This window comes from Vipera ursinii (assembly GCF_947247035.1).
Source record: "Vipera ursinii genome assembly, chromosome: 1".
Classification (NCBI taxonomy): Eukaryota; Metazoa; Chordata; class Lepidosauria; order Squamata; family Viperidae; genus Vipera; species Vipera ursinii.
The window spans coordinates 78,966,571-78,988,342 of NC_139512.1; the positions used below are offsets into that span (position 1 = coordinate 78,966,571).

The following is a 21,772-nucleotide window of genomic DNA, read 5'->3' on the forward strand; positions in this document are numbered from 1 at the left end:
TTGAGATTTAGCCTACTGGGACTCAGAATCTCAACACACGTCCTGTTTCCCCTAGAGCTGAAATGTATAACTGAGTGACATCAGCATACTGATAATACTTGGTTCCATGCTGATTGATGTCTCAGTGACTTCATGTTAAAATAGGACTATGCCAACCCTGAGGCACTGGACAATAATGGTAATATGTTGATTTTAGGCCAAAGTTATAAACCAATCACAGCCTGACACAGAAATAATGGTTTATTACAGCCAGTTCTTTCCCTTCCTAATACTTTTTTCCCCTGGAAAAGCAGGGACAGGGATTTGTTTTGTTTTTTCATATCAACCAAGTGTTGATCCATTAGTTGTGACAGGAATAGACTAATTGGCTTGTTGTCTGAGCCTATTGTGGGCTGAGAGAGTGATACCTCAGAGTGAGGTTTAAAGCAGCATCAAACCTAAACCTAAACTATATTTTCTTGGATTGTCATGACCATTTCAAAATAGATGTGAAATTAAAATTTCTCTTGCATTTAATGTACGTCACCTTGCAAATGTTATAATCTCACTTGATATTTTTTGTCTCAATTGGAGAGATATTCCTGTAACTGCTTTGGACATAACTTGATTAAATTATTGCTCACTCTTAACTTCCACTCATTTCTGAAGCCATTGAGAAATAAGTCATGATATTTTGCAAGTAAGTACATAATGCTGGAGATGACACGTCTGATATTAGAACAAAGACACTCACAGAAGCTCAGACCCCTGTGGATTATTAGCTCCAATAATAGCATTGTCAAAGTAAGTGCAAGAATACAATACAGTCACAACTTGGTGTATCAGCCCATTAAGATGAATCTTTTAAGCTATACATATCTGTCCCACTTACGTACTGACCTAATTTTGTTCATAGAAAAAAAATACTCACTCAATATTTTTAGCAGAAACAGCTAGCCATGTGCTGGCTACAGTAGTAAGATCCATCCTGCGGAACTTAATACACTCATCAGGACTTGGCCAACCCAAGCTGCGATAGTCTTTCTTTCTTCCTACAAAGAAGCAAGCAAATATTTTGAAAACAAGAAGAATCATTTCAATTTTTAACATTCTTTTTCTATAATGTGAATTTCAATTATCGGAATAGTATAAGCTATCTGATAGTATATCAGGAGCAAAATAATAGGTTTTGACTTGGAACCAAAGAAATAAAAAAGCATTTTAAAAGGCTGTATTTTATGGATGTGCAAGAAACAAACATGTACTTTGCTGTATAACCAAAAACAAACATCTTGTGCCTCAAAATGTCTTTGGACCATCCTGGGAGGGACTTGGTCCTGCCAAAATGGCACCAAAATAATTGAGATCAATCTAAGTTTCAGTTAAAACAAATCTGTGCTAGTATTAAGAGGCCTTTCTCAGTAAGGTCTATGCAGCAGCTTCCACATTTAATTTATGTAGCTGCCCATCTCACCAGAAGTGACTTTGGGTGGCATAAAACAATAATATAAAAACAGCCATTATAAAAATATGAACAATTACGATTAAAATTAACTAACATGTAAAGTATACTTTACTTGCCAATCTCTCATGTTTTCTTCGTCTTATTGCTGTGTCTATGCTGCTGCCCCAATGGGCCTGTCCTCTCTTTCTGCAGTTATCTGGCATACTTGCCCTGTTTCCCTACAGCTTCATGCCATGTAGGACAAAGCTTTTCAACCAGTGGTACGGGTACCACCTGTGGTACATTGGCACCTGGCAGGTGGTACACAACCATCCTAGAAAAGTGGTAGCAGAGGAGGGGAATGAGCTGAACCAGTGGCAGCACCGCACAAGCCTGAGCGAGAGATGGCTGGAGCTGCAGGGCTGTCAGGGCTCAGCGGAAGCGCCAGGATCAGCGCTTCTTCGGGGCTGTCAGGGCTCAGTGGAAGCGCCAGGATCAGCTGTGGCTTGGGGGGCACTTTTTTCAGTGCCATTGTAACTTTGAACAGTCACTAAGCGAACTGTTGTAAGTCGAGGATTATCTGTACTTCATCACTTTTTTCCTTTTTTTTTTTTGGTCATCAAGTTTTGACACCTTGCTAGACGACTGGTGATACTCGGATGTTGCCATATCCTAAAAGTGGTACAATGGGTGAAAAGGTTGAAAAGTCCCGATGTAGGACATACTTGGTTTTTGACAGCAATTATGACTGGGATTGCTATCACTGTTCATAAAACATGACCACACGTGACTGCATCATTTAACAATCCCAGCAGTCCTGGTTGTCATCATAACACCAACATGCATGGATAATTAGGCAGGAAGAGGAGGAAGTTCCAGGTATGGAGCAGGGAGGTGCCATGGGGGGTGGGAGGGAATGTCCCAGAAGGGCCAGCACAACTTGGGGTGGAGCGACTTAAGACTCTTCCTGCTGACTTTGCTTGTGGAAAGTTGGCAGGAAAGGTCACAAATGCAATCAGGTGACTGTGGCTTCCTGAATCTTCATAATTGTAAACTGTAATTGTGAGACTATTGGATGCTACGACGGCCAGAACTTTGAAGATCAGTTGTACATCCGTTATATCAAAGCTCTGAAGCTGTCTTTTTTTTTCAGTTAATTGCACAATTATCTGTTAAACCTGAAGAACTTCAATTACACTTTCGTTTTGGTTTATTCTGTGGACATTATTTTGGCTATTGCAAAAAGCTGCACTACATCACACAAAAATAAACACTATGCTACAGTGTTTCCTCCCAGGAGAGAATTTTGCTTTTTTTTCTTTGGTTGCAAGGTTACAAAGCTAGACACATATACTTGGTGAGCGCTTTGCATGTTCTGGGACGTATCTATGAATGAATATGCACAGAATTTTACTGCACAATTATTATTATTAATTATATTTTATACCGCCCTTCTCCCAAATGTGTACAGTAAGCTTTTATCACAACTTATTCACTGTGTATATCAAGCATATCCTAGTATTCTGAAAAAATATTGGTCTTGTTCTTAAAAAAAGAAAACGTATTACCAGGTGGCCCGGGGGAAGGTATTTTTGGCCCACTGATTTCCAATGCCATTTGGTAAAGGTTTTCATTTTCTCCAGCTACTCCTTCCTCTCCAATTCTTCCATCAGGTTCTTGTGGGTCTATATTTTCTGGTTTGTGTTTCTTTACACGTTTCACTTGAAAGGTGATCTGTCAAATTAAAAGAAATGGTGAAGGTAACAGAACTAAATATATTGCTCTGCTGATAAGAATGAAGCTGATTCCTTTCAGACTAAGTTGATTTTCAAGGGCAATTTCCAGTTTCCTTTTTCTTGACAATTCTAGTCACTCTAATTCTGCTCACATCTTAATACATCCAATGTACAAACAGAAGCATATAACAATAATTTGCTTAGCTCAGAACTGAGTAACATGTTCAGCACTGAAGGCTCCTCAGAAAATTAATAGTATAAAAGTCTATAGGCAATGATTCTGTAGTATTAAAATAAATAGATTAGACTACTAGAAGTTGCTAAAATTCCATACCTTTAAACCCAAAGTCTTATCACAACTAACAACTAATGTAAAAGGAGAAATTTCCTGGTTTTGCTTTTGTATGCCCTACTACTTCTATGCTGGCAACAGGCATTTGCAAAAAGCACACTTTGAAGGAGTAAGCACATGTCTATGCATGGAAATATGGGAAGGAGCACATCAGGGAAGAGATGAAACATGGTCCAGTTTAGTCCCATACAAGAAGCTAATTTTTTTTAAATATTTTTTTTTGGGAGAAGGGCGCTTTCTGTGATTATTAAATTTTTGTGCCTTCTATCTCCCCTGTAAGGTGACTTTGGGCAGCTTACAGGTTATAAAATAAATATAAAAACAACTAAAATATTAAAACATTAAATTTACAGAGTTTAAAATTTAAGGTTATTCTATGATGATCAAAGAAACAAAACAAAAAACCACCCTGTTCCTTATAGTCATTTTGTCTTTAATAGTCTGTATTTATGGTCTGGCCAAAAGAAGAAATTTCAATTTGACATTTGCATTATAATAGCTTCTTAAAACTGAAAAATAGCAATATTTCTTCCAAAGAAAAGGAATGTGTATTGTATGATGGTGATGATAACGATTTAAAGTATATTCACATTTTCTCCAAGTCATCCGGTGCCAAGAGTTATGATAATATTTCAAATAAATTGGCACTGATAAACTAAATTACTGAGAAGAAATGTAAGTGGAAAGTAGAGAGTAGCAAAGTAAATGGGGAAGTTAAAGTAGACAAATAGAGTTACAGAAAGATTGATGGGATGAAAAAACCCAGAAAAGCAGGAAAACTAAAAGTACTGAGAGCAAAAAGAGCTACAGGCAAATACAAAAGGGTTTCTCTAAGTAGATGGAGACACAAAGTAGAGAAAGAGAAAAAATTGGAAAGAGTTCGAACAGAGATTTGTGAACGGTGGTGGCTAAAAGAGGGGAAACAAAATTAAAGTAAAATATTCCAAATCTATCTTTCGTATACGTTCTAAAAAAATGCAACACTCTGGAAAATGTTTTGAGTTGTCCACCTCTATTTTCATACACACACACACACACACACACACACACACACACACAAACACCCTTTAAAGTTAAAACAGTCTCAGAAAAAATTATTTACAACCCACCCTCAAAGTTATGACCTTTGCCCATTCTCACTGTTATGTGATCCCAATTTAGGTCCAAACAACTGACTCACATTTACAACATTTGCAGTGTCTATGATTTGCAACTTTCCCACCTGTCTTCTGACAAGCAAAGTCAATTGGGGAAACTGGATTCAGTTAATAACCATGTGATTCACTTAATGATGGCGCTAAAAATTGTTGTAAAATCTGGTCCAATCATGTGACAACTTGTTTAATGTCTGCATCAGCTAGTAACTGAAATTCCAGTCCAAATTATGGTTGTAAATAAAAAACGATCTATAATTATTATTAAATATTTTTTTAAAAAAGACAAAAGATAAAACCCTAATACACACTTATATAAGAAAAAAATAAAAAAATGAAAGTGCAAGGGAGAAAGAAAAATAGAAAAGAAAAAAGATAAAGTAACTTCTAATATTCTTTACAGCAGATATAAGTACAATTATAATTTCTATAATCTGTCTTAATTTTCAAAACCATAAATCATAAGTTCATCTTTTCTGTTTTATGCAGAAAGTCCAAAAGGGGTTTCCAGTCAGCAATAAATGTAGATGTTGTCTTTTCTCTGAGCAAAGAGGTTAATCTCAGCAAGTTTTATTACATTAGCCAATGTTTCTTCCACTGTGGGTAGTGCCAAACATTTCCATATTTGTATATACAATAATCTTGCTGCAGTTATCACGTACAAAAAAAGTTCCATGACTTTTTGTCCAATTGTTTATTCGCTGATTCCCCCCCACCCCCAGGTCACAATTGTATATTAATTTTTAAAATCCTATGAATCAGTGTATTTGAATCCAGACTTTTCTAGCATTTTTACACATCCACCAAACTTGATAAAATGTACCTTCTTGTTCACATTTTCAGAATAAATTTGAAGTGCCTTTATACATTCTAGAGAATTTTTCTGGTAACATATACCAATGGTACATCATTTTATAAAGATTCTTTTAAAGATTATAATAGTGTAAATTTCAGTCCTTTAGCCACATATTAAGAGTCCTTACCCATTCAGTTTCACCATCATCACCATCATCCTCTCCACAATCTCCCAAACACGAGCTGGCAAGTCCATCTTGAGAACCTTTCTTGAGTACACGGATCCCTTGCAAGTCCATCCGATGGCCTTTTACTTCCAGTGCCCCTTCAAAAGCTTCAAGGGGCCAAGAGTTTTCAAATTCATCCACTAATGCCAGCATCTCCTCAGACATCTGAGCATCTCCCAAGTTTTCGATTTCTTCTGAATCGTTGTTTTCTGCAATAATTGTACCTACGATAGGAGAATCAACAAAATATGTTGCGACAATTCTGCCATTCCAAAACCAAATGATCAGTAGAAAAACATGTCCTACTCATAACCAAAGCATCAATGCTTATTTTTAAGTGAGGCAATATTTACATTGTAGAGGGTTTTTCTTATCCTGAAAAGCTCAGTATTAGTCTACTAAATAAATATTATTTCAATAAAAAAGGCAAAATACAAAATAGTTCATTTTATAGTGTTGAACATATAAGTACTGAAGGTTGCAGTGGACTTTGATAGAAAGAATATTGATGCTTTTGAATTTTGGTATTGGATAAGACTGAAAATGCTATGGACTGTCAAGAAAACAAACAGATCAACCCAGAGTTCTCGCTCAAACAAAAATGACTGGGATCAAATTATCATACTTAGAACACATTATGAGAAGTTCTAACTCTCTGGAAAAGTTCTAACTCTCTGCTGGGAAAGGGGGAAGGGAAAGAAGAGGATGATACCAAATAGCAAAGTGGATGGAATCAATTACAGTGTGATAGGTATACTTTTGGAAGAACTGAAGGACCAGGTTAGTGACAGATAATCATGGAGAAAATCTATGTGATCACTAGGAGCTGACACTGATTTGTTATCACTCAATCAATCACTCAATAAATGCTCCAGAGCAGGGGTGTCAAACTGCCGGCTCATGGGCCAGATGCGTCATGCCGAAACCGCGCCTACCCTATTGCCAGCAATGGAAAAAAAAAGTCGTGATATGTGACGTTGCAAGTTTGACACCCCTGCTCTAGAGAAATATCAAGCTATTTCTCCCTGCTTTTGTTTAGAACCAATTGCATCCTCACAGAGAATATGCCAACATATATTCTAGTCAGTTCAGAATCCTTACTACATTATTTTAAAAAAATACAGAGACAATTTAAACAAATATTACCTGTGGCCATGCCTAGAAAACACTGACATAAGAAAGATATAAAATTCCCATAGGTGAAAATCATCTGTTTTCCTGGACCGTTAAGAACAATTTCCTTCCAATTCTCAAAACCTGTTTTGAAGCACTTTGCATAATACTTTGCATAATTCTCCTGAGTATATTTTTATATTCATCATATATCTGATATATTGTTACCAAGTTATTGGTTGCTAACCTGGAATACAAGTATCAGTGTGTATGCATGTGTGTATGAAAGGGAGATTAACAGAGGTTTTATTAACATCTGAACAGATCAGAATGTAAAGTTTATTAAAATGTATTCAGTTGCTTTTCAAGCTCTTGCTCTCTTGTGCAGGGGTTTCCATTTTATTTCCTAAAATATATCCACACTGAAATCATCCAAAAGGCAAAAATGTATCTGAAGCAGCTATATATATACGCTTCTCTTTTAAAATTTAATGAAATATGTTTCCATTATTTGAAGAGAACAGTGATTCCAGAAACTGGAACATTTCAGTAAGATATAAAAGTGAAGGGGATTACACACCAGAATTGTTCACAGTAGATTTCCTACTGGCATAAAAAGGAAAGGATTTGTATGGACCTGCCATTTTCACTGAGGCCAAAGAGAACATTAAGGGCAGTGTGAGCGGCTCAATGTGAGCTGGCAATTGCAAAAAGTGCATCTTGCTCATTTGTCTTGGTTGGCTAACGGGCAAGGGAATGGTGTAGGCAGTTTTTGGCTTATGCAGTCAAGAAATGATTGTGCTAAAATTAATGTGCCCTGCTCACCCATCAGTTCCTCTACTATCCTTGCTTTTCAATTAAAAACATTAATTCAGAAATATCTTTTTGATTTCATAATAAAACTAAATTTTACTCAGTTGCCTATTTAACTCTTTGGCTTTAGTTAAAACCAGCTAATGTAAAATATATTCCAAATCAGTAAGTATTTTACTGATTGGCATGGCTTTGCAGTGCTTTAAATTTAGTCTCCAAACGATGCTTCAGAACATGCTGTTTTATGATCTTATATCTGTGCTCCAATGCATTTTATAATCTATTAATGAAATGTTGCAAAACTCAAGTTTGTCCTGTACATAAACTATTTTTAAACTTCAGAATAACATGCATCCTACTGCTCTACCATCACATAATCCCCTTGCATGTCTCTGCTTTAGACAGACACTAGCTTAGTGGTTTGACCTACAATATGCAAATGTGTTAATGATAAAAAATGTAAATAATTCAGTACAATTTGAAAAATATTTCTACTGTTCCTATTCATCCTAGTATGCGATCTAATTTTCTATGTATAGGTGTTCCAGAGTTACTCTGACAAATAGTCAGGGGTCTAGGTCTCTGTAAATTTGAACTTAAATGAACCTTTAAGGACCTGTATCACCTGGTCAAGTTATTTTACATCAGAAGTAGAAAGTTTAGCAGGATTTCTTACAGCACTAATGTACAAATATTAAATGTATTTGCTGTATTTTCAAGTCACTAAAAATCCACTGCCAGGCAGTTGCCTTTTGCCTAGTGGGTTATATTTATTCTGAGTATTCACTCACTTTCTAAAGTCAAAGAAGATGAATCACTTGCTGAATCATGAACCTGATCTGTCAAATCATCTTCAGCAGCCGTTTTAAGAGTTTCTTCTAATAATATGATATCAGAATCCTGTGAGTTAAAGTACTTCTGCTTAGCATGGTTGTCATCTTGACTCTTCTCATGACAGTAACCTGTGAAAAATGTAGAGAAAGAGAGAGATTGTAGACACGATTCCCTCAGGGTAAACCACTTGCTACATCTCTTGAATTATTGATATACAGACGTAAAAGGCCTAAAGGGAAGAATAACTATATACAATGCTGTGAGATTAATGAATGTCAACCTGCAATACTGTTTGGATAGATTCCTTGGTGGTTTAACATCTTTATCATGCTAAGAACACAATGGCAGCTTCCCATGGTATTGACATGATACCACAGAGTACCCAGGAAATCTTAAAGGGAAAAGGCAAATATTTCTCCCTTCCTCCTTAATATTCACGATTGGTCAAACAGCATTTCGGGAAGACTGCATACCCATCTCTGGAAAAACTGAAAGTGTGGAAAACTTGAGATACCATATAAATTAGATAATACATTACGAAAAGCTAAATTAAAAACAGGCTCTGAGAGGCCTGGTGGCACAGTGGTTAGAATGCAGTACTGCAGGCTACTTCTGCTGCCTCTCGGCTGCCAGCAGTATGTCAGTTTAAGTCTCACCGACTCAAGGTTGATTCCGCATTCCATCCTTCCGAGGTAAGTAAAAATGAAGAGCCAGATTTGGGCTCAATACGCTGACTCTGTAAACCTCTTAGAGAGAGCTGTAAAGCACTGTGAAGTGGTATATAAGTCTAAGTGTTATTGCTATATGTCTTGTTTTACACATCACAGCAAATTAAATTAATAACAAATGCCTCCCCTCCCCCAAATTCCATCTCTGCTTGCTAAAATGGTTGCCTACTGACTGCCTCATACAACAACTGCTCAAAGTTATAGCAGTGGTGGAAAAATAACTTTTGTAACCGAGGTATGCATTTACAGCATCTCACAGACACATTAAACAAGCAGGCTCTTCCTATGAAGCAGTAAGTCCAGGGAATAATCCATTCTTTCTTCTTCTTGTGTAGAATGTCCATTACATTGTAAAGAAACTATGGGAATTATTTTAGCTTTGTAGAATGCTTAGCAAATCATAGAACTTTTGTAAAAATGTAGCACCAGGAATAAAATGTAGAGATAGGAAAGCATCTGCATGCATCTTGTAGGAAACAAATTAGATGAGCGGCATATATCAACATCACTGCAAAAGTGTACAAGTGCTTTTCACGTAAAGCAAGAATGTAAAAATTTAGCAGATATGAACTGAATCTAGGTTAATTCAGTTTTGTTAATAGGCACTTGATAGTTTACAGTAAGAATGAATGAATGACACCAGTAAAAAGAATGCATTTGAGATGTACTGGCTGACAAGCAGTACAAAACTATCATTTTGGAAACTGTAATAAATTTCTGATAGTTCAGTCTTCACGTAATAAGTGTACTTGTTTAAACAGCCAACAGTTGATTCAGGCTAATTAGGAAATCAAAGGTAGTCCAAAGGAAGCTACATAATACACTGCTTTATGCCACAAATACTCCCCTTCCTTACATGGATTTTGTTATATTATAAGTCTTAGAATTTGGGCTTACAGTATTTGATAGTGCAATAGATAAATCTCTCACTTCAATTTGTTTTATAGCCAAGCTCAGCTTTTCTCTATTCCACAGAAATTGCCACATTTATGCTAGTAAGCAGGCACGCTAATCAACACCGATTCACAATGTTTTCAGCAGAGATTTAAAGTGTATCCCACAACTTTACATGCCTGGTCTTCTGCTTGCATGGTGGGATCTCTCCTTCCTCTCCTTTATTCTTCCATCCCTCTCCAATTCAGCTTTATCCACAATTTTAGTAGAGCAAATACATGCTTCCTGATACTTTTTATTTTTTTAGTTACGAAACATTTCTTTTGAAATATATCAAAGCAATAGCAGCAATATACACAAAAACCCAACATCTAAGCTTTGCATAAGGGCAGATGTCATACTTTATATTTCATAAATGTAATTTAAGCTGCATCATAAATAAACCATGAAAAGAAAATTAGACCCAATATAGCATAAATGGGACATATGACCACAAACCTTTTCTCTGCTCCTCTTAAGAATCTATTGGGATGGATAACAATATCATAATCTCTTTAAAACACCCTTTGGACCATTAGTAATGGCTAAGTTGGCAACCTTATTGATTACACCTTTCTTCCTGCATCATTGGATATAGCAGGATTTTTCTTTTTGTAACGTGGACAGAGATCATAGTATGTTCTCAACATTACCTGAAAATGAGGCCCAATGTGGAAGATGGTTTTCTAAATTTAAATTATGAACATCATCAGCAGATAAGAAAGGCTACAAAATGCTATTTGCAAGGCTTCTCAGGTTATGTTGAAGCTATATATAGAACAGAATAATAAGCAGTGTTGTGGCCTGAATTTTAATTAATGCTTCAAAAATCATCCAATGTCCTTTAAAAGACAGAATAAATACCGAATGGTGACAGCTTAAAGTTTTGCAATCTAAACTATAGTTTTAAAATCTTATTTCAAGTATTATTTTTTTCTCACCATAATTTATTTTTCTGCAAACATCAGCTGTAGGAATAAATTTTCACTTCTGACTTCCTAAATAAATATAGGTAGTAAATTCTTTATACAAATGAATTCTGACTGTGGTCATTAACATAAGCAACAAAAGCAGAAGCCAATTTATTACTTTACTAATTTATAATAAAAATAAAGTTTTTAAATATGAATTATTTTATTTTTTCATGAAACATTTTTTTATAAAGGGTTAGAATTTTTAAGTCATGCTTTATTCAACTAAAACCAGTGTGACATAAGATAGTAATTATTAATTTGTTCTGTTCATTTCAGTATAATAGAATTTTATCTGGAATGTAGCAATCTAGTATACTAATAAATTATATATGCTATTTTAAATACTGAAAATGGAAACTAGAAAACATTATTAGGTTCAGCTATGGTCCCTAGGGTATATATTGCTCTCACAATGAAATAATGAGGGAAAAATATACTTCTTCAACAGTAATATTAATATTTCATACTTTTAGTTATTATTCAGTAACTTATGAAAAATACAGAATATTCTGTATTCACTGTGTAGATTTTAAGAATTATTTGCTTTAAAGTATCATAATATTTATCCTGCAGTGTGAGATAATTTTTGAATATTGGTAGTCCTTGACTTATAAACCTTTGTTCAGTGACTGTTCAAAATTATGACGGCACTGAGGGCATGTATGACCCCGGCAAAAAGTTACTGCCACTGCAGTGCCTCTGCGGTCACAGAACATATGAAAAGCAATATGGGGGAACAACATATATTACCGAAGCTTCTAAATTTAAAACCTATTTGATACAGTTATAGATAAATTATAAATTACATTTGCTAAAGTTATAAATCTACAGTTAGGTCTTGAATATTTATGAGGACCAAAATTATTAATAAAAACCAGAAGCACAATTCACATGAAAACAAATCAGTACCAAATTGGCAATGCTCCTATTAGAAGCATTATCTTAATACCTGTACCTGCTGTTAAAAAATACAAACAAAAACAGCTTAAAAAAACAAAGAATGATACAGTTCTTAACACCCTAGGTTTTATTTTGGTATGTGTTTAAAATATAACAAATTCCAAAATAGACAAGAAATATAGCACAAAAAAGGCACATATCCCAATAGTTATGCAGAGTTTTTCGGCAGTTTTTAAATAGTGGTATCTGCATTTAGCAACCTGAAATATTAGGACCATAATTAAGAACCGTAAGCGGTAAATACCCATACGATATACTGTAGTGTTATGTGTATTTTCTGTTTTTAGCCCAAGAGCTGGAAATATTTTGATAACATTTAAAGTAATAAGAAAAAAAAGAGAAGAATAGAAATAGATACTTAATGGAGAATGGAAGTATTATACAACTAGAGAAGAATAGGCAACTGTATGTGCAAAGAAGTTCTTGTCCTGCTCCTTCAATCCTGAAACTTTTCAGTTTTAAAACCAGATTCTTAGGTAGTCAGATTTTAAATTCAGTATTTATCAAGAATAAAGAAATAAATCTGGATTACTATTATCATTAAGACAATCAACTCCCAACTACGTTGCAATCTGTCTTTAGTCCTTGAAAAATGTAATTTTATAATAAACTGGGCTCAAGTATATTATTTAAGAGGAATTAATAATAATATGCTTTCCACCATGCCTTTCACTCAAAATTGAATGAATGGCTGTTTTTATTAAATGTGTGTGTGCGCGTGCATTTTGGGGATTAGGGCATGACATAACAATTATAAACCAATATATTAAGAAACGCATGAAGACACATTTATTTTAGGTTTTTTACCATTTGGTTTGGAAGCTAAAACTTCAAAATGTATTGCAGATGCCGAAGAACATGGTTTACTATATCACCTATATTTAATATAATAACATTTTCTAATCAACAAGAAAAAGACTGGACTTTTCTCTTTGTCCCTCTGTCTGAATGCTGCATGATGCTACATGAATTCTAACATCTGTTAAATAAATATGAAAATATTATAACAGTCCTAAATAGAGGCAATGTTCTGAAGAGAGTATTTAATATCTAGCATGATCTAAGCAGAAAATGTGCAGATATTGAAATTGGAAGTAGCCAAGGTGGAAAAAAAGTCAATTATTCTTAATGAGACTTAAATGAAAAACACAAAACCCTCAGGAACTATTGTTATGCCTAATCCAGTATTTCTCAAACCTTAGCAATTTTATGACGAGTGGATTTCAACTTCCAGAATTTCTCCTTCCAGTCATTCTATCTGGAGAATTCTGGGAGCTGAAGTCCACACATTTTAAAGTTGCTAAGGTTGAGAAACACTAAGCAAACACAGTGACCAAAAGAACTATAGAAACTATGGGAAAAAAGTTACTGATCGAAAATGTCTAATTTCTATAGGTAGAATTACATTGTTAGGACATTAATTTGGGAATATTTTCAATAGTAGCTTACCACTGCAGGTGGAAGACGTGATGTTGTACAGAAATGGATAGAACTGCAAACAACGGATCAGCTTCAGGTTCCTCTCACATTCCAGACATTTGGTGGCAATATCTAGAGCATTTCTGAAAACCTGTAAAGCCCCACTGACATTCTTCAAAGCCAAATAGGCATTTCCTAAGCTCAAAAAAGTCAGAGGCTAAAAGGAGAAAAACAAACTTTTCTCAGTATAGAAACATGGGAAGGGCAGAATTTCACTTGCATATACTAATTATGTAGTTTTAACTTTTTCAAAAGAGATTCAGGAACAAGCTCCCCCCCCCCAAAAAAAAAATCTTTTAAAAACTTTTCTACTGCTAAGTGGTAAAAAGAAGTGGAATTTTTTACAGTACTTACTTTCCTGGGCATTCTTTTTTAAACAAAGTATTATAGGCTATATACATTCTTATATGAACACAACTTTAATTTCAAATGAAGACCAAAAATATGGAGTGGCAAATTAATAAGATGAGAAGGAAACAGATTCTCTGTACTACAGTGAGATTATACAATCCATCTAGTTGTTATTGAATATATTTCTTGGATCCTAAGTACAGTTCATAAACCATCTTTAATTCTAATCCTTCCAGGGAATCTGAGACCTTCTGGACAACAAGGAAACAAGTCAAAATTGGAAAATAGCTACTTTCATCTTATGTATTTAAAATTTATTTTTCATAGTTTTCCTGGCTTATACAAGAAGTAACAGCCTAGTACAAAATAGTACAAAAACCTGCTTTTCAAAGTTTGAATAAAAGGAGTACTTTCACTGGCAACTCTTACGAAAGAACTAAAGGGGAGACAACAAATCTTGCTTTTCTTCTCTGGAAAAAATCACTCACCTCAGAATCATTGATGGCTAAAGCTTTGTGGAGAAGCTTGCTGGCATCTAGGTGAAGGCCATAATGAATGAGAAGGTTTGCTAGGTTGACTAAAGGGATATCTTGAAATTCATGAGGGGTCAAGTTAAATGCTTTTCGTAAACAGGTGAAGGCAAAGGTGCCGTTTCCAAGTGCACGCCAATAAAGGCTAGCCTCATTGAGTACCAGCCACAAGGGTTCCCTTGCCTAAAAGTCAGTTAAAAAAAAGAGGAAATACCCCCGTTATTAATTACACTCTATTAGTTGCAGTGTTTACCCTTTATCAATCTAGCTGCAAATACAGGTCTAAAGCATTTCCATTAATTACCAAAATGACATGCTTACAAAGAAAAGTTGCATATAAAGCATTTTATTTAATAATTCTTTATTGATTAGCTCTTGGGCCATATCAAAGTGCAAAGTTCCAGCAACACATTGTTACTAAAATTTGATAAAAACAATTTAAAATGGAATTATAATAAAATACGATTTAAAATGAAATGGGAATAAAATACAATCTAAAATGAAATTGTAATAGTGTACAATAATTTAAGATATAGATAAAATATGATAAAATTATATTTTGGAGTCGCCTTGCAATCTACCCCAATCAGTCCCACATATGCAGATCTCAACCGAACCATTTTGTTTAAGTACTGTGCATTTTATTTACAAAAGAACCAGTATTCTTGAATAACCTATCTAGATTTTAGGAAAAAATAAAGCACTGTATTTGAGAAATACCACTGCAATGGAGGTAAACCCTATTAGAATATTCTGACACTGAAGTGATAATTTCTGCAGAAGTAGCACACCATCTGACTTATACTCTTGAAGCGTGCCAAAAAGTAACTATAGATCAACATTTCCTTTTCCCCATGTAAAATAACAGCTAGGCCATAGGATCAAGGCTTTGTTCTTTTTTTGTGACCACAGCCGAAAAATGTGAGAGTAACAAAAAAACATCTTGGATGAGATTTTGTTATGGATGGAATGGATATAATGATTATAAGTTGTACTTCTGAAAAAGCATACTTTATCTAGAATGGAACTTGGCTTCAATCAACCCATCCTTGATTGCCCTGTGAATCATTTACTGAAAAAAGGCTGTGATTACAACTTCAAATATGCAAACCTAAGTAAATTATTAATTTTATATTCGACACCAATTTCATGCACTATTTTGGTTGAACCAAAGAAGATGAAGAAGGAAGGAGCTGACCAAATGAGGGAATAATAACAAAAATAAATCAGTTGTCTTCTCATTTACCTAGCCAGTATGAGTTGCTCAAACTTAGATAATTCTTACCCTTAACAATCATAATAGGCTTTATTTTTTAATAAAGTGTTTAAATAATTATTGAAAATGTTTAAATAGGTAAAAAGTAAACATGAAGAGGTTAGAGGAAAAAAGATGAAAGAAAAGGTGAAAGCAGCAATACAGCTAAAGAAAGGAAACAAGAAAAAGATAATTAAAGTAGTGATTTCCGATCCTTGCAGCAATTACAAATGCTGTAAAGTTATTACATCTCCTCCCTCATTTAAATTACATATTCAGGTCCTTTTTCAATCATTAAATCCACAAATTACTATTTCATTTTTAAAATCTATATTGACTTTATTGTACCATAAAAAGCCACGCCAACCAAATCTCAGGTTATGTTCTAATTCTAACCTTCTTTTATTTCTCAGCAACACCTATTCTTTCATATAAATTAAATAACAGGCTACAAAACACAATCTGAAATACAGCAACCCTCCTGCTCTTTCCTATGCATCTTAAAAAATTATATTTACCCCTTCATTTCTTTTCCTAGATGTATTTTTTACTGCCATATAAATCTAGAAGTATTTTTTTACAAATGCTTAAAATGTGCATCCTTTTTCAAAACAATGTCATTTCTTTTTAGTACTTCTAATACATTCTAATACATTTCCAAAATTATTTCTTATTTTTCCTGACCAAAGGTCAACTGTTTTATGATTGGAATAAAGTGATTTTAAAGTGAATCTCCTTATTAATGGAAATATTATAAAAAGAAAAAAAAAAGAAACATGGTTAACATGCTCAGGAGAAAAAACACAGTTTTACTTTCCCATTGAGGAATCCAAGGATCTACTATTTAGTAGCTCTAAGAATCAGAACAAAAGGAGGTGTCATTTTGGGCACTGTACTGGATTATATTTCCTTAGACCCAAAATTCCTTCATCCAGAAGCCGCGCGCACCCCATTGCTGGCAATGGCAAAATCATCCCTATACATTGTGCGATGTCACATGACCTCGCGAGTTTGACATTTCTGCTTTATTGGAAGGAATGGGGCTTTTCCTTGCACTAAAATTGCTTTTCAGAGTGAAGCTATAGCAATGTTTTGGGATTTTCCTCACATTAAAAGCTCTATTTATTAATATAACCTGAAAAATGCCAAAACCTAGTGTAAACACTAGGAAGGCAGATACATTTAACTCTACAATATGTGAACAAAAAACCCACACATCACTTATTTGTAAAACAGGTCAAATCTAGAATTGAATGGAACAGTATGACCTGCATATTCTCAGATGAGAGTAACCCTTTTCACCCATTCAGTTTCTTTTCTTTGTAATCTTGAAAAGCTCTTAATGAGGTGAGAAAGGAAAAATAACTTTTTCTCCTATCACCTATAAAGGTAGTGATGGGACTTCAGAGATACATGTAGCTCCTGAATGACTTGATTCCAGCTTCTACAATTGTCCTAAGGTTGTTATTAAATTGTCACTTTAATATGGTAGAGATGAATTACATCTTGGAAAGTAATCATATTAGCTACACTTAATTGTAATTATTTTAATGGTAAATTACCGTAAGTAAAATAACATTTAAATTTTGCCTTTGCTAGCCCATTGTTTTTGAAGCAAAGATCTCCATCATGCTAATGAAAAGCTAAATGATCATAACCCAAAATCTTCGTATACTTTAAAAACCCAGAAGTAATGATGGCAGTGACTTTGCAGATTATTTACTCCAACTTCCTGCTCAGTGCAGGAATCCACTAGTACATCATCCCTGACTTCTGGTTTAGAAAGTACAATGGCAACCTCCCTCAGATTTGGCTGACTTATATGAATAAAAAAAATGTTCTATTATAAAGCTGACACAATACAGCTGCATTTTCAAAACATATCCGATAAAGTTTTTCATCAAAGGCCTTTCAGCAAATTTGACAGTTATGGAATAACAGGACTTTTATTTAATGGATTATTAACTGGTTAAATGTGGAAGTCAAGAATAGTGTTCTTTAGGATCTATGCTTGACTTATGCTTTTTAACTTGTTCATAAGTTATGGCAGTGTAGAAATCACCAATAAATAAATAAGTTTGGAAATGATAGCAGAATATTCAGAGTACAAAAACCTGAAGTGATTGTGATCCAGAATCCCTCTTTAAATTGGATGATTAATCAAACAACAAATAAGGTTCAATTTAAATAAATGTAAACATATGCATATTAGTCCAAAATTTGCTCTGATGGACAACATTCTTTAATCTCACATATATACCGTACATACAGAGGGGATTTGAGCTTGTACCTTTGTTTGTACCTAACTAGGACAAAAAAAAATGTAATAAATACATCAATGAAGACAACAGTTCAGTATGCAGTGGCTGTAAATTTCATGCAGGGGATGGAAATATATTAAAATAAAACTGCCAACATTTTCTTACATAATTCTATCATACATCAGAACCTGGAACATTGTGTACATTATGGTCCTTACTTGAAACAGATGTAAAAAGGGGCAAAAAAGAGGACAAGGAAATTCCTAACACTGAAGTATATTAAGCATTGGCTTCCGGTTGCCCTCCGGGTGAGATTCAAGGTGCTGGTAATGACCTATAAAGCCCTAAATGGCATGGGTCCGGATTACTTACGGGAGCACCTGCTGCCGGCATCAACTTCCCTTCGTCCAGAGGGCCTCCTCAGGGTGCCGTTGGTCAGAGTGTCGACTGGCGGCCCCCAGGGGGAGGGCGTTCTCTGTGGGCGCGCCAGACCATTGGAACCATTTACCGGTTGAGCTCCGGATGGCTCCTGACCTTCGCTCCTTCCGCCGTGACCTAAAAACTTACTTATTTGAACAAGCCGGCCTGGTCTGATGGGTGTGGGGTATTTTAATATTAATTTTATTAATTTTTATTGTAATTTGGGCTACACTATTTAATTCTTTCTTAAATTTTGTACATTGTATTTTTTATTGTATTGCCCTGTACACCGCCCTGAGTCCTTTGGGAGAAGGGCGGTATAGAAATTAAATTATTATTATTATTAAACACAAGTACACTTTGTTGGCATGAAGTTCAGAACAGCAAAGTAGTATAAATTGTTTTGCATAAACATTCTTGCAATTGCTACTAAGTCAGTAATCAACATTCTGTACTGCATTTACAAGGAAGTTTACATATCAATAAATCACACCATTAATTAAGAAAAACCCCAAATACTTTCTTATAATAGAGCTCACCTTTAAAATGGCATGATAGATGAACGATCCTATTTGCTGTTGTGTAAGTGAGTGATTGTTGACACGAGAATATAAGATCTGCATGAAAAATTGTTTTAAATCAGAAAATATAAAAAGCTTCTATTGAAGAAAAAAAATAAGCTTTTGTATAAATTACAGGACTAACACTGATTGAAAATCTTAAATGCTGTGGTGCCGGCCCTTTGGAATATTATTCCTCCAGGTACTATATTGTCCCTGACTCTGTTAGTCTTTCACAAGAACTTAAATAGTTTTGTCACTGGTCCTGAGATCTGGCAGTATGGCAGAGACTGTGCAATGGTATATGGATCTCTCTTTTGTTGTTGTTTTTTGCCTTAGCTATATATTACATATGGTTATAAAAAGGTCAATTAAAATGGGATACAAATCTAATATTGCACAACATATCTGTCATTTTCTCCGATGCCCAATTCCATGCCTTATCCTCCCCCAAAACTTTAGTTACATCTGTTTCTCATGGTGAATAGATGGGCAGAAGATGAAATGATAATTATTATACAATGTAAAGTATATTAATATTAAGAGACTACCATAACTGATTGGTGGGTGATGGCAGCACAGCATTAAGGTTGAGTAAAGGTGTTTCAAATCAAGGGTTTCATTGTTCATAGATCCAATCCCTTAACCATCAGCAAAGTTTAAAACATTATACTTTATAGTAATAGAAAGTGTAAATCACCACTGGCTCCCAGTTTATTACAATCTTTTTATATATGGGACATGTCTCAATAGTTGCCTGTATCATGCAACAATTGAAAAATGCCAAGCCTACAAAATCACCTTGAAAACAACAGATCATTGCAATGCAGATTATTCCTTATCATCAACTAAAAGACAAATCTTGCAATGATTTCCTTTCTTTAATAGTTCATCTATTTCTAAATTTGATTTTTATGTGGGGAGATTTACTTATTTTAAACAATTTGTCAAGTTTGGAAGTATCTAGTTATAAAACATGAACAATGTGCATGCCAACAAACTAACACATCTTCACAATCAATAAACTTACTTGCTTTGCATAATCATCTGGAATTTTTTCCGTTAGATCTAGATGACTGTTTAGTTGTTTGATCAAGAAATACACAGAGTCGCTGTTAGGGATATCAGTAATGGAAGAACAATCTGGCTCATTAAATTCTGTCTGTGTGAGATCTTCTCCTGGACTGCCAAGTAATGAATGAATTCTAATGATCAAAACACAGTAGAATAACCACATGATTCAGACTGCAAAGTAATAATCCCAGACAGCATAGCTTAATCCATGTGGGGAAACTAGCAGAGGCAGAACTTTTAATTACAAATAGTCAAGAGAGCAGTTTGACCTCTCCCATGAGGTCACATTATTAATGGCAAATTAAAAAAGATCATAAAATCTGTGTAATTATTAAGACAGCAGTTTCATAATTGATGAAGATTCATAATTTCACAACTGTTTATTTCATGGTGCAGTTTGGGCTTTGTAGCAATGTGGAGCTTTTATATTTTATGATTACATTAAGATACTTTAAACTATGCAATATAAACTGCTTCAAGTACAACAGAAAAGCAGATAAAAATGCATTATTTTTACCTTTGACCCCTGTTTTCTGGGTGCAGGATATAAGTTGGCAATTCCTCTGGGGAAGGGATAGCTGGATAAGTTTTTACACAATCTGATCTTTGAGGCCACATAATATTCTGCTTATCCTGATCAAAGAAAAAAAAATCAGAAAGTGATTTTGTTAATCATCACATTTGGTGTTAGGTAAACCTTTTAAAATATGATAGTAATACAACAGGGAGCAAAATTTTCCCCTTAATTCCAATTTATTTAGATCAATCCATGTTCTTAGCAGGCTAATGCTTTTCAAAGATCAAGCGGCAATTTACAAAGCTCTGAGCACCATTGTGGCTATAATTTTATTCTTATTTATATTACACATTACAGCAAATTTAAAATATCTGAACTGGAGAGGAAACCCAGACTAACTGAAGTCTAATTATTGTATTACGTAGTTTATGCTCAAAATACTGTGCGTATTATAAAAAGCTTTCACGATGTCCAGACCAGAAGAAAAATAACATTGCTTGTTGTATCATTTACCCTATAATCATCAGCCTCCAAACCCCATAATGAGAATACAGAATGGACCCAAGGGGAGGACTCCGAGGAATGGCTGAAGTCACTACTGTTGACTTGAAGATCAGAATTCACAGATGCCATTGTAGCAATCGAAGAATCACCACCAAACTGCAAACAGTAATATAGGAATGAGAATGAAGGATAGAACTGATACCTCAAGGACATTTTTTTTAAAACAAAACAAAACATTCTTACAAAAATAATTTAACTAGATCCAATTTTGCTCAAAAATTCTGGAAAATTCACAAAACATCTTCTAAACTAACAAATAATACACATGATTTTTGGGCTTGTTCTTGTATTAGCTTAAGATGCAAAGAAATTCCTTCATATATATCACTTGATTTTTACATTTCCTGAAAACACTTGTTGAATGTAACAGAAACTGAAAGCAATACTTTATTTTTTTTATTACGACACATATTCAAGCAAACAAGGGAACATATGTCTAGTAGAGGGTTGCGGATCTAGGAGCAGATAATCTTCTCCAACACTGCTTTACTTCAGTCAGGCAAAGAATTTGCTTCTGAAGCCCCAAGAACAAGAGGAAGATAAGTGCTAAAAAAGAAATGCTCACTTTTCTAGGCAATTGATAGCATTAAAGAATGGGGAATTTATTTATTTCTTACTTACTTAAACTAATTATAGGGCATCACAATAAAATCTGAGTGATGTACAACTTTCCAATCCATAATTTGGGGTTGAAATAATGATGATGTGCAATTGTAAGA

At 34.5% G+C, this 21,772-nt stretch overlaps 1 protein-coding gene across 2 annotated transcripts in view; it reads right to left on the reverse strand.

Moving 5' to 3' along the window:
- The window catches only part of TTC17 (tetratricopeptide repeat domain 17), a 55,375-nt gene that overhangs the window by 14,256 nt on the left and 19,347 nt on the right, over nucleotides 1–21,772 (reverse strand). For both annotated transcript variants that reach the window (XM_083352315.1, XM_083352316.1), the window contains exons 11-20: nucleotides 21,003–21,149; nucleotides 20,490–20,605; nucleotides 19,929–20,103; nucleotides 18,878–18,955; nucleotides 14,361–14,585; nucleotides 13,492–13,678; nucleotides 8,405–8,575; nucleotides 5,649–5,911; nucleotides 2,992–3,157; nucleotides 911–1,031 (exon numbers count right to left, since the gene is read on the reverse strand). In XM_083352315.1, the coding sequence (XP_083208441.1) occupies nucleotides 911–1,031; nucleotides 2,992–3,157; nucleotides 5,649–5,911; nucleotides 8,405–8,575; nucleotides 13,492–13,678; nucleotides 14,361–14,585; nucleotides 18,878–18,955; nucleotides 19,929–20,103; nucleotides 20,490–20,605; nucleotides 21,003–21,149 (1,649 nt within the window). The remainder of the gene's footprint in view (nucleotides 1–910; nucleotides 1,032–2,991; nucleotides 3,158–5,648; nucleotides 5,912–8,404; nucleotides 8,576–13,491; nucleotides 13,679–14,360; nucleotides 14,586–18,877; nucleotides 18,956–19,928; nucleotides 20,104–20,489; nucleotides 20,606–21,002; nucleotides 21,150–21,772) is intronic.